The sequence below is a fragment of the Abramis brama genome, assembly GCF_963993115.1.
Source record: "Abramis brama genome assembly, chromosome: 14".
In the NCBI taxonomy this organism is placed as follows: Eukaryota; Metazoa; Chordata; class Actinopteri; order Cypriniformes; family Leuciscidae; genus Abramis; species Abramis brama.
Window position 1 is genome coordinate 18,410,207 of NC_139976.1, and position 12,776 is coordinate 18,422,982.

The following is a 12,776-nucleotide window of genomic DNA, read 5'->3' on the forward strand; positions in this document are numbered from 1 at the left end:
TGAGTAATGCCATCATGGGTTATTTAAAGTGATTTAAAATAGTAATATTGTGAAATATTATTACAGTAAAGGCTGATCAAATAAATGCAGCTCCTGTGAGCAGAGGATACCTCTTTGAAAAATCTTACTGATCCCAAACTTTTTTAGGTTATTGTAGGTGGTTTTCTTTTTTTTAATCTGTATTTAATTTAGTTGATTGTAAAAAAGTTAGAGATGAAGTCAATACAAGTGTCCCTTCTTCTGTTTAATAGTGCAGTTGGAGAGTAAAGCAATAACTTGCATTTTATATACAGTGCTGTATTGTATACAGTATATGCAGTAGATGAGATGTCAGAGCATCACTTCAGTTTTACACCATCTATTTGCATGGACGCCTGTTGTGACAGATCTAGTTACCCGTGGCTTGTGTTTTTGCCATTTAGGATGTCAAAGCTCAGCTCCTGTCAAGCTTCATGTAGATTTAGGATTCCTAGTTCCTCATTTTCAACAACGTCTGCTGGACTCATCTAGATGTCATGCTCTTTATCAAATATTAAATGTATATTATGTATCAGTGGTGATGACACTGGGCGATATTTCCCGCCGCCTTTGAACATCCTCCAAAGCGGGAGATCAATCATCATTTGTATGCCATATGTTTTGCACATTGTGTATATATTTTAATGGATGTAATACATATTTTTATACATGTCTGGCGCATCCATGAGCTATATTTTGTGAATCGTTTTAAAGATATGAGTATATACGCCATCACGTGTCAATGAAAATGTATGTATTGTGAAAATACTGTCATAAAGGATGTTTTAGAGTCTCTTAAATATATCAGAGGAATGACATGCAGAAACTGTGTCTGTTATTGTTTATTTGCCACAAGATATGTTTTTCTATTCTGAATATATAGGCTATGACACATCTTTTCAAATTGTAATTGGACTCTTTCAAGGGTCTTCCTTCATGTATTTAGAAAGTTTCATGTACAAAAATAGTGACATTTAATACAATATATTTCCTATAACTGTCCTTATGGCTCATTTAGCTGACTATTACATAAATGAAAACTAGTGATATATTAAGAGAATAACCTGACCATTTCAATTTGAATATAAAAAAAGACATTAGGTTGATAAACATCTAATGTCTCAAGGGCTTGGATTGTTATCCAGATCATTGTTACTGTCCACATTGTTCATGCCTGTATATATTTCAAATATTGGTACTTAGAAGTATTTTCATTTTGGGGAAACTTTTAATGCACTACATTTCAAAAAAATGAAATGAAGAAATAAAGACCCACTCCAAAGCGTGATAGTGATGTTCAGTTGATTAATTAATCTTTTCAACTAGTTAAAGTGATTCACACTAAGTTTAACCCATTCAACTGTATAATAGCAAACAACTCTGTTTCAATCTTTTAGGAATGAGTCTTGAGTGGTTAAAAAAAAACATTGATTTGGTCATACCAGACTCAAAATGAGCCAATATGCTACACGATTTGTGTACTTCTTCCATGACTACTCATGACTGACTATATCACCCTAAAAGCATGTCTATTGGAAGAGGTTAATACAAATGACTGGTGGCCATTAGCACAGTTATTAATTGCTTGACTACGGTTGAATTAATTTGTTTATAGTTTCGCCACATCTCAAAGCCTACATTGACTTCCCAAACAATTCTGTCAATAGAATAGATATAAAAATCCCTTTCTCTGAAAAACAGGCTCAAACAGCCCTGACAGTGTCTTGTGTTCAGGCTCTTCTGATGTCTTTACAGTCTCTGTATCACAGATCAGGAACATAATGCTCAAATCCTATGTACTGCACAGATGTCTTTGTGGCAGGACGGACAAATGTGGGTGACATCTTTGAAGCGATCCATACAGAAGGGGATCAGGCAACATCCGGCCAGACACCTGTGCCAGAAACAAAAAAATGACAATGAAAATGTTGTTTGCTATTCTGGCATTGTAGAAATTTTGTTAAATTGCCTGCTTAGCAGATTCACTAGAGAGGAACTCCTTGAATAATGAAGAACTGTTATTCAATAATGAACAAAACAACATGTACATGTGAGGAATAACAACAAGAGTATTGGTTCTTGAATCATATTCACACAGTTAGTGTTTCGAAGCCAGATCAGTGTTCGGAGCTTGTATCAAACTGCAAAAGTCTAATTACAGTAAACAAGGCTTCCATAGCTTTAGAAACCTCACTATTTTACTTTGTATGACTCTGCTTGTCTGTGTTTGCGTTCCAGACTGACTGTCAGTCTGTCCATCATCAGTGATGGGGATTTTTCATGATTCTTTCTGCTGGTTACATTGATACATAAGTAAGTGGTGACAAATGAGTCTTTGAATCATTCATCAAATCGATTTGTTCAAGAAAAACTGATTCATTCAGCAACAAATTAAAGGGATAGTGAATAAAATGAAAATTCTGTCCTCATTTACTCACCCTCATGTCTTTACAAATCTATTTGAACATCTTCATTCTGTGAAACATTATTCGAAGAAATGTCTGTTTAGTTACCCAGATTTTTAAAAACATTTTTTCTTTTGTTTTCCACAGAAGAAAGTAAGTCACATAGGTTTGAAACAACATGAGGGAATGATGACAGAATTTTCATTTTTGTGTGAAATATTCCAAGTGACTGACTGTCTTTGAGTGAGTCGTTGAATCATCCAATCGATTTGGATGAAAACATTAATTCAGCCTGTTTGTGTTGCTCTGCGTCGACGATGTGATGCACAACGTTTACTTCTGCTGTGTTTTTTTTCCCGTCTAACTATTTCCATTGACGGAGCAAAAATAGACATGAACTGGCAAAACTGAATAAAACGTGAGTTTTTACCCTACATTAAAACTATATTACATTCGCAGTCGTGCTGTTAGTCTGAATATCAACACGACTGTTATTACTTGCTATATTCGGAACAACAGCACTCTTGCTCGGTCAGGGATTGATTCTTCACTGTAGAGTAGATACTCACCCCACCACAGATAAGAGACAGCAAAAGAGGAAGGCATTGCTGCCCACTTTATAGCGAATCTCAGTGGTGACAGTCTTATGGCAAGAAGGGCATTTCACTTTGGCAGGGGACGTGGTGACATCGTCAAGGTTTACTGTGGTCTCTGGGAAGGCGAAACACGTTAATTTTGTTATTTTTTCACCATATGCAAACAAATTCTATGGCCATCTTAATCCAAGACATTTGTCAAGAGGTATTTGCCCTGCAGCGTGTCAGTTGTGAAGATTGTGCAACATAGCCGAAAAGTATTTTCTTACCTGTGTTTTCTTCATTGATAGAGGAAATAGTTTCTGTAGGTGAAATGGTAAGAATGTGGATTGTGGAGCTTTTCCATCTGACATAGTGAGTATATCATACAAAATAATTCATGTTACATTTGCAACATATTATTTTACCTGTTTTTTCCACTTGCAGAGCAATGACAGGAGACATAATTTCTGTTGGAGAAATGGGAAGAATGTAGAGTCCTTGGACTGGAGTCTGAATCGTATCTGTCACAGAGAGTATGCCATACAAGATAACACAAGATAAATAACGTTACATTTGCATACTAATGACTGGAAATGATCCATAAAAGAAATAGTAACATAATGCTTTTTGTGTATCTAGTGTACCTATTTTTTTTTTCTTAAAGGGTTAGTTCACCCAAAACTGAAAATTCTGTCAGTAATTACTCACCCTCATGTTGTTCCAACCCCGTAAGACTTTCGTTCATCTTCGGAACACAAATTAAGATATTTTTGATGAAATCTGAGAGCTGACTCACTCCTCCATAGGCTTCTATGGGATCGAAACTTGCCGGCCCAGAAAAGTTAGTAAAGACATCGTTAAAATAGTCCAAGTGACTACAGTGGCTCAACCATAAGTTTATCAAGTGACGAGAATACTTTTTGTGCGAAAAAAAAAATGTTTATTCAACTATTCGTTTTCTTCTGTGTGGGCCTCAGAGTGAGTTCATGTAGTATAATAGCGCAGCGCTTCTGTGTTGTACGTCAGAACGTAGGCTCACTATTGGCCGACGCTGGTCATGTGTGTGATGCGGGCCAATAGTGAGCCTACGTTCTGACGTACAACAAGTAGCAAGTTTCGATCCCATATCAGCCTATGAAGGAGTGAGCCAAAAATATCTTAATTTGTGTTCTGAAGATGAACGAAAGTCTTACGGGGTTGGAACAACAACATGAGGGTGAGTAATCACTGACAGAATTTTCATTTTTGGGTGAACTAACCCTTTAAAAGCACATTGTTTCATTAAAATGTCCAATGTTCTGAATATGTATATGAATATAAGAAATCATGAGATTTTGCACAAGCCTGTTTCTGCCTTTATGTTTTTAACTTTATTTTGAATCATCTAGAGACACATGCCATTGTCTGTGAACTGTGCTGTGAAACGTTGGCTTTTTTTCCGAACAAGATCCTTCTGTTTTTGCTCCAGTAACTTCAACTCCTCCTCTATTTTGTCCAGTTCTGAAGGGCCCTCTTCGTTTGCAAGGTTTCCTAAAAGCAAAAAAAAAAAAGGTAAAACAACCAAATGATTGTTTTTACTAACTAGTCAAATGTAAGTGAAGATGAATGACAAGGGTGAATTCATTGCAATTTGAATGCTCATTTCCTGGCAAAGGTGTAGCTCCTTTAGTAAGAGAGAACGAGTAATTGCACTCCATTGTTTGCATGTTTTATTGTGCAGGGAAAAAGCCACATGTTGATGTTCCTATTCTGAATACCTCCAGTAATGCTCCCATTGATCAAACTAATCAAGGTCCAATTTATTGTTATTATTTAATGGTCAGTCGTTTCTTCATCATCAGCATTCTTTCTAAAGAGTTACCTTCTATTTTGGAGTTCCTCTTTTGGATCTCCTGTAGAAACTGAAGCCGGTTTTGGAGGTGTTGTCGTCTGAAGAGGATGTTCCACAGGTCTGTGGTTTCTTCATCCTGTTCAGAGCCCTGTGGCAGCACTGTGGTCATATTATTGCCTCCCTGCAGGCCAAATTACATCTGTTTTACAATCTAATTTGTACATTTTTACATAAGAGAACGACCACAGAGTCCAACTGTTCTTCATTTGCAGCCTTCTGTGGATTTGCAGCCGCAATAATAGGTTAGCAAGCCATTTAAAAATGATCTGGATTTCTGCATTGTTTACTCCAAAAAAAAAAAAAAAAAGTGGTCTGATTTTAATTTAAGTCACGCTTGTTGACAAACACAATATGACTATACTATTAACACAATTGTTAAGTAAGTGAACCCTTGAATTTAGGAACTTGAGGATCCTTCTTCAGCAGAAAATCCTCCATCAAACACTTTTTTCCTCTAAAAAAAAGGGTTGTGTATTTTTGCCAAAAAGTTCAGCTTTCATCTCAGAAGTCCAAAGAACATTTTCCCAGAAGCATTATGGAATATCCAGGTGCCAAACTTGAGACACACCTGCTTTAGACTGCAGTGGTTTCCTATGCGTTGTCCTTTCATAAACCATGTTTTGTTCAGTGTTTTTTCTGATGTCGGACACATGAACAATGACTATAGCAGTTTGTAGAGTTTCTGAAGGTCTTTTGCTGTTGTCCTTGGATTCTTTCTCACCTCTTTCAGGATTGTTCATTATGTTCTTAGTGATCTTTTCAGGATTCCCACTCCTGGGGAGAGAAGCAACAGTCCAGAATTTTCCACATTTGTTGACAGGGATTTATGAACTCCCAGGTCTTTAGAAAAGCTTTTGTAGCTTTGTGTTTTAGGGTCCTGTGTTATAGCCAATCTTTCTTGAGAACAGATTTATTAGTAACCTTTTTTTGTGCCTTTATTTAAATGGCAGGGCACCTGCGTGACCAACACTTCCAATCTCATCTCCTTAATTTACTCCAATTTACCTTTTGGAGGTTACTTTTGGTTCACTTATTTTCTCTGAATAATCACCCAATGTCTGTTTGTGTGTATTAGTAAGTCAGATTGCGTTTGTCTTTATGAGTAATTACTAGGGCTGCACGATATTTGAAAAAACTGACATTGCAATTTAGTTTTTCTGCTATATATATATTACGATTTGACCAGATAATTGGAAAAGCTCTATATGGAAAGAATTAATCATTCTAGAATGATTGAGGTGATTTTGTAGGGGAGTGCGTCTGTGTAGAAAATAAAAAAATAAAGTACAACCATGAGATAAATGCAATAGAACAAAGATACAAATGAAATAAACAGTGCTTTAAGTTTTTCAGTAAACAGTCTAACAGTATTCATTGAATAATCAAATGTAAAGACACACTGCATAGTCTTCACTGTATTAATTAAACAATTAATCTTTGTTAACGCAACAAAAGTGATTTTCTCTTTGTATTTTGTTGTTTGATTAACATTAGTGACAGACAGCAGCAGGTTTTTAGGCTGCTGTCACTTTAAGAGCTAAAGCTCTTAATCCATATTGATATGCATCTGTTTTCTTTCTCATTTGTTTACATTCACGTAAGCCATATGTGACTGTGTTTACGAGGATACTTGCTGAGACGGGTATTTTAATGTTATTTTGCGTGTATGCAAGCATAAATAGAGGCGGAAGAATACCGAATTCTGAGTTCCGAAATGAGTTTTCTTTCATGTCTTCTTGCGCTCCAATGGTTTTAAATTGCTTGAATGGACCTAAACCATGTGCAAATGATAAACTTTCACACTATGATGGTTAAACTTTGCAATTAACCCAAGAATCGTGCATTTCCAACCGTGGTGCCTTGTCCGTACAGATCAACTATCCCTATACTTGACATCGCACATAGTGATATAAATCGATTGATCGTGCAGCCCTAATAATCAATGCAGAAATCCACACATTTTCAAACTTTAATATTAATATTAATACTAGTCAACAACATTGTACAACAACAACTTGTAAAATGCCTACAAGACTTTGGAATCTAAAGTGATATTTTATTGAGTGAAAATTTGCTTTTGCCAAACAAATATGCCATAAACATTTCCCGGCCAAATTCCATTGAATTCTTTGCGGTTGTGTGATATAGATCATTTCTGAATTATGCAACTCAGGCATTCTCATTCATCATTGCCTTCACTTCACTGCTGCTCAAGAATGTACAGTAAAGGCCAAAAATATGCAATCAACATTTTGATCTTCTGTGTAATACACTGTTGCTATTTTTAGTCAATTGACCTTCTTTTGATCACAATCATGCTTACCAGAAATGTCAATGTCCCTTTAACCTGCAGCAGACAGACTTTTTTTTAATCTTTGAAGAAATTAGAACATTTTGTGATGAAATTTTTACGAAATCTGTTACTTAAATATTATAAATGCACATTTTTAAATTTGCCAGGACTGTGAAAGTGAATATCTATATTGTTTACATGTTGCACTGAATTTTAAACAAACCAAAAGCATAAAAAAAAATTAAAAAAAATTAGATATTGATGTAGATTTTCACTTTTTTTAAATAAAGCAACAAGGTGTTTGGGCATTTGTGTGCGTCATTACATTGTACAAACAGTATGTGTATATGAAGACTTCAGATGCAAATGCTTGTGGATGCTTATGTCCATCATAAACGGTGCCTGATACACTGAAAACTGAACATGAAATATATAAAGACTTAAGATGCAAAAGCCTCTAAGTGCCATCTGAAATTTTTATCAAGCTTGTATATTTATGTTCAGCTATTTCACTTTAATGCCAATGAAAATGACCTATTAATTGTCATTAAAGTGAAATTACTGAAAAACATTGATCATAAAATGAAAACGGTTTAATATCTAAATGTTGGGCACATCACATTACCTGTAGGCAATAGGATATTGTGTTTGTTTGGCGAGTCAGAGTCCAGCTCCAGTCCTGGAAATGTTGAAGCCGGGTTTTTTTTATTCCTCTCTCAGTCCTTCTTCAGCAGTTCTCCTGATGCTGGAGCATTTTGCAGTCTTTGAATATTTCCCCATAACTCCTTATGCCTTAATCCTCATATTGGTGTGAATGTCAGTGATAATATCAGATGACATAAATAACAAAAATAAAATGAATAATCATAAAATATTGCAGAAAGCTTCACAGTAAATGACATCCAATCGCTCAGATAATATTCACCTATCCTTCACCGTTTCTGTTGTGAGAGCTAAACAAAGAAACGATGCGATTTTCATATTGGTTTGAATGAATTTTCATAATCAAATATGCAGTAAGGGGTGACGTTCTGACTGTAAACTGGTTTGTATGTGTATGGTAAATGGTTACTTGCTTGTAACATGAATAAGCTCTTCCTTGTTTGACTGTATCTGGTTTAAAAGCATTTTTAATTGATGAGGAAACACATGAAAAAGCACGAGCGCATCATTTATTCTTAGGTCATAACATAAATTATTGTTTCATTTCGACAATTTATTTCAGGTGTTTTTTAAGCGACATCTTGTTACCTTTAATTAGGACACACTTCATTGAAAAGTGTTCCAAAAGAAGTTGACTAAAATAAAGAGTTGATTCATTCTTTCCTGTCGGTCACCTGTAGAGGTCAGACTTTCACAGCGACAGAGTAAACGCTGTGGTGAGAGAGCTGTTCTGGACTGCTGATTTCATTTGAATTTGCAAATTTGGTTTTGAATGTGAACTTGAATTATAATTAAAATAAGTGAAATCCATATACAAATAAAATCTGCTTTAGTGGCTATTGATTGTTTTGACAGATTCACTAGACTATCTTAGTTTAGAAAAATGCGTCTAAAGCAGTGTTATTTTTGTCAAGTCAAGTCACCTTTATTTTTATAGTGCTTTTTACAATACAGATTGTTTACAGTGATAACAGGAAAATAACACAACAAAGTTTGTTTCGGCTACAGAAGCTCTAGAAGAAAATAGTGTCATTGTCCAGCTGAAGTCAGTTCAGTGTTGATTCATTTCCATTGTAAAAATCATTAGTTATTAATTTAGTTCATTTATCTGTACATCAACTCTGAAAAATACAATGCTGTCATCGTCCAGCTCAGTTCAGTTCAGTTCTCATACAATGGTGTCAATGCAGTCAGATTAATAATATTATATTAAGTGAATATTATTATTATGATTAGTATCATTGATATACTATTAGTTTTTGTTAATATTTTGGATTTTATTTTTTATATTTTCTGTTTTCATTTTAGTTAAAATTTTACGTAAAGTTTAGATTTATTTAGTTATTTTAGGCCTACTTCAACTTTAAACATGTAAGAAATGTTGCCTGAAATACACAAATACATATTGTTTGTTTGCTTTCTGTACGTTTATTTTATTCCATAATGAAAATGTGTTTGTTTGTGGGGTTTTTTTTGTTTTTTTTTGTATGGTTTTAGTGGTAGTTTTAATAGTTTTAACAATAGTAACCCTGTTGAGGATCTAAACAAAAGTGTTGAGGATATTTCTAGTATAGGCGAATCGATCTGAATTGAAAGGTAGTAATTGATTAAATTCTGTATTCCCAATGTTGGAGTCATTGTGAGCTCTGTTCAGACGGTCGATATATGATGTGTGTCTGTGTGTGTCCAAACATATGTCCATTGGTGCTCATTGAGCATGTCTGTGAAACATCGATATCCACTTCCTGTTTAAGAGGAAGCAGCTGGAGTTGAGCCGTGAGTGGGCATTGGGAATGAAAGACCTGACACATGAGACGGCACTGCAAACCCCTGTATAACCCTTCCTTCTCCCTCCATTATTAACAGTCCAAACCTCCTCCCCACTTCCACCGTTTCTCTTCCTTTTGCTCTATTATCCTCGGATCTATCGTATTATTTCAACTCTCTTTCTCTGTTCTATCTATAGAATTGCATAATATGTCACAGACAGACCCCTGCTGCAGGCACATGTGCTAAACGTGATCTAGGATGATGACATCACCAGGGGTGGGTATGGGGGGTGGTGCTTGAACAGGCAATGGGATGAACTGGGGTGGGAGGGGCAAGGGGGACTAAATCAGTGTGCAAAGGAACAGAAAGAAATGATGCAAATATTGTTGCACTGCTCAAAGTTGCTGCAGTCTTTATTCTGTCTGGCTTCACAAACAGGATTTAGATTAAAGGGTTAGTTCACCCAAAAATGAAAATTCTTTCAGTAATTACTCACCCTCATGTTGTTCCAACCGCGTAAGACCTTCGTTCATCTTCGGAACACAAATTAAGATATTTTTGATGAAATCTGAGAGCTGATCACTTCTCCATAGGCTGCTAGGTGACCGAAACTTGCTGGCCCAGAAAAGTTATTAAAGAGATCGTTAATATAGTCCAAGTGACTACAGTGGCTCAATCTTAAGTATATCAAGCGACGAGAATACTTTTTGTGCGCAAAAACAAACAAAAATAACGACTTTATTCCACTATTCATTTCCTTCTCTCTGGGCCTCGTAGTGTTTTTGCGCTGCGCGTCTGTGTTGCACGTCAACACGCATCACACACATGACCAGCGTCGGCCAATTGTGAGCCTACGTGGTGACGTGTAACAGACGCGCTGCGCAAAAACACTACGTGAACCAACTAGAGGCCCAGAGAGAAGGAAATGAATAGTGGAATAAAGTCGTTATTTTTGTTTGTTTTTGCGCACAAAAAGTATTCTCGTCGCTTGATATACTTAAGATTGAGCCACTGTAGTCACTTGGACTATATTAACGATCTCTTTAATAACTTTTCTGGGCCAGCAAGTTTCGGTCACCTAGCAGCCTATGGAGAAGTGATCAGCTCTCAGATTTCATCAAAAATATCTTAATTTGTGTTCCAAAGATGAACGAAGGTCTTACGCGGTTGGAACAACATGAGGGTGAGTAATTACTGACAGAATTTTCATTTTTGGGTGAACTAACCCTTTAAGGCAGGAGTAGCCCTTAGTTAAAATGAATCTTGAGACAAAACATTGGCACTGACATGTTTTAAGATATGACAGCGAAAGCTGCTTTCAGTTAAAACAGCTACAAAATGCATTTTATTCTGGGATTAGACTTAAAGTTCACTCAGAAATGAAAATTCTTTCAGTAATTACTCACCCTCAAGTCAGTGCAAACCCGTAAGACTTTTGTTCATCTTCAGAACACAAATGAAGATCTTTGATGAAGTTTGAGAGCTTTCTGTCCCTCCGTTGACAGCTACACAACTACCACTTTGATGCTTCAAAAATTCATAAAGAGATCGATTGTAAAACGAATTCATATGAATTGAGTGGTTTAGTCCAAAATTTTCTGAAGAGACACGATCGCTTTATATGATGAACAGACTGAATTTAGGAATTTACTAAATCAAGTACCGCCCTATTTTTTTCTTGTTCGAGAAGCCGTTTCGCCCAATTCGCTGCTGGTCCCTTTGCGCTTTTCCTTTGGAGTTTTATTTATTTATTTATTTGTAAAATAAAGCCTGTGGTAAACATAACTTGACTATACTTTGACGTTTTGTTCTACAATGTAAATTACACAGACCCATAGTGAAAACGTTAATTTTGATGCAGATATGTTCATTTTTGAAAACGTAGCCTAAGACAGCTTGGGGTGTGAGTGTGTGCATTGTACGTTGTAGAACAAAACGTCAAAGTATCGTCAAGCTATGTTTACTAGAGGCTTTATTTCACTTTATTAAACCATAAATTTAGTTTTTCCTCTTTGTCGCCATCTCTGTTCGAAATCTGCAATTGCAGTTATTCACGGAATTATCAACTTTACGTGGGTTGTGCCTCCGCACGGAACAGTGCGGATGAATGAATGTTTTGAGGAGAATGTGCGGCTGTCAGTCACCGCGTCAGTGTGGATAGGCCTACTGTCATTCGCAATCACAGATTCTACTTTTTGGAAGTAAGACCAACATAAGAATTTTGACCGGAAAATGTCATCTGAACAAGTTAGTAACATCCACTTTTGTTCTGACCAACTAAGGGGAAAAAAGCATTGCAGTAAATCGCGCTGATCTAACGATCGCTTATCATATCACGTCAAAACGTGCAAATTATACTTCTCAAATTGTTAATGTTAACAACATCAGCTTTGAGTGACAACATTTAATGTGTATTAGGGCTACCTGTAGTTCAGTTTCCATTTCTGTGCAGTCTAATTTCTAATAGTCATAGCAACAAATAAATGTTCCCGGTTTCTCTTTGAAATACAAACATGCATATCCGTAATCAGATGCATATTTAAAACTGAAATATAATCTAATTTTTACCTTTCAAAAGCCCTTCCGATATGTTTCCTTGTTTTCCAATGGGCCTGTAGCCACTCCGAAGTCCGAAGTCTTTTGCATTTTACAACGGGTGAATCTCCAGTTGTCAAATTGATTGTCCACTCATTTGAACCTTTCTTCGCCATCAAATTGATAAGTTTAATTATATCAAGTGCTGCGAGAAAAGGCTATAAATCTCCACCTCCAACATCCTCACACGCAATATAGCCTACTAGCCGAGACACCTTCTTTATGTGTACAGATGTGACGTAATGACGCAAAGACATGCTCGAATTTCCCGCGGAAATCCACCAGTACCACTGGAATTAAAAACATTATTACAAACTTACCGTTTTGAACACTGGCTGGTTATGTACTTGCTCAAAAATTTATTTTGGATAATTTTGAACCCAAAAAAAGTTACGGACTGCAGCTTTAACTTGTTTTAGTTTCTGTCCTCCATAAAAAAAGCATAATTCTCTAATTATTTGTGAACTCAGTCATTCAAATTTGCATATGATTACAAAACAGCTCATTGGAATGCAATTGATTGGAGTTGAATAGTCTTTGCAGCCTGACGGATGGTAGACAGA

The 12,776-nt window shown here is 36.0% G+C and overlaps 1 protein-coding gene across 1 annotated transcript; it reads right to left on the reverse strand.

Annotated features, from left to right (window-relative positions):
- Nucleotides 1-226: 226 nt before the first annotated feature.
- LOC311095989 (uncharacterized protein) lies at nt 227-8,178 on the reverse strand. The gene is made up of 7 exons (XM_084134892.1): nt 7,811-8,178; nt 4,863-5,013; nt 4,400-4,531; nt 3,427-3,522; nt 3,289-3,321; nt 2,993-3,134; nt 227-1,912 (listed from the first exon to the last, which is right to left on the reverse strand). Exons 2-7 carry the CDS (start codon nt 4,999-5,001, stop codon nt 1,804-1,806), a joined length of 651 nt encoding a protein of 216 aa, XP_083991018.1. The 5' UTR covers nt 5,002-5,013; nt 7,811-8,178; the 3' UTR covers nt 227-1,803.
- Between the last annotated feature and the right edge of the window lie 4,598 nt (nt 8,179-12,776).

Coding starts and splice junctions, on each gene's coding strand:
- LOC311095989 (XM_084134892.1), bottom strand. CDS start 5,001: ATGACCACAGTGCTGCCACAGGGCTCTGAACAGGATGAAGAAACCACA. Junction 4,532..4,862: donor GAGGAACTCCAAAATAGAAG/GTAACTCTTTAG, acceptor TTTTGCTTTTAG/GAAACCTTGCAAACGAAGAG. Junction 3,322..3,426: donor TCTGCAAGTGGAAAAAACAG/GTAAAATAATAT, acceptor TTTCACCTACAG/AAACTATTTCCTCTATCAAT.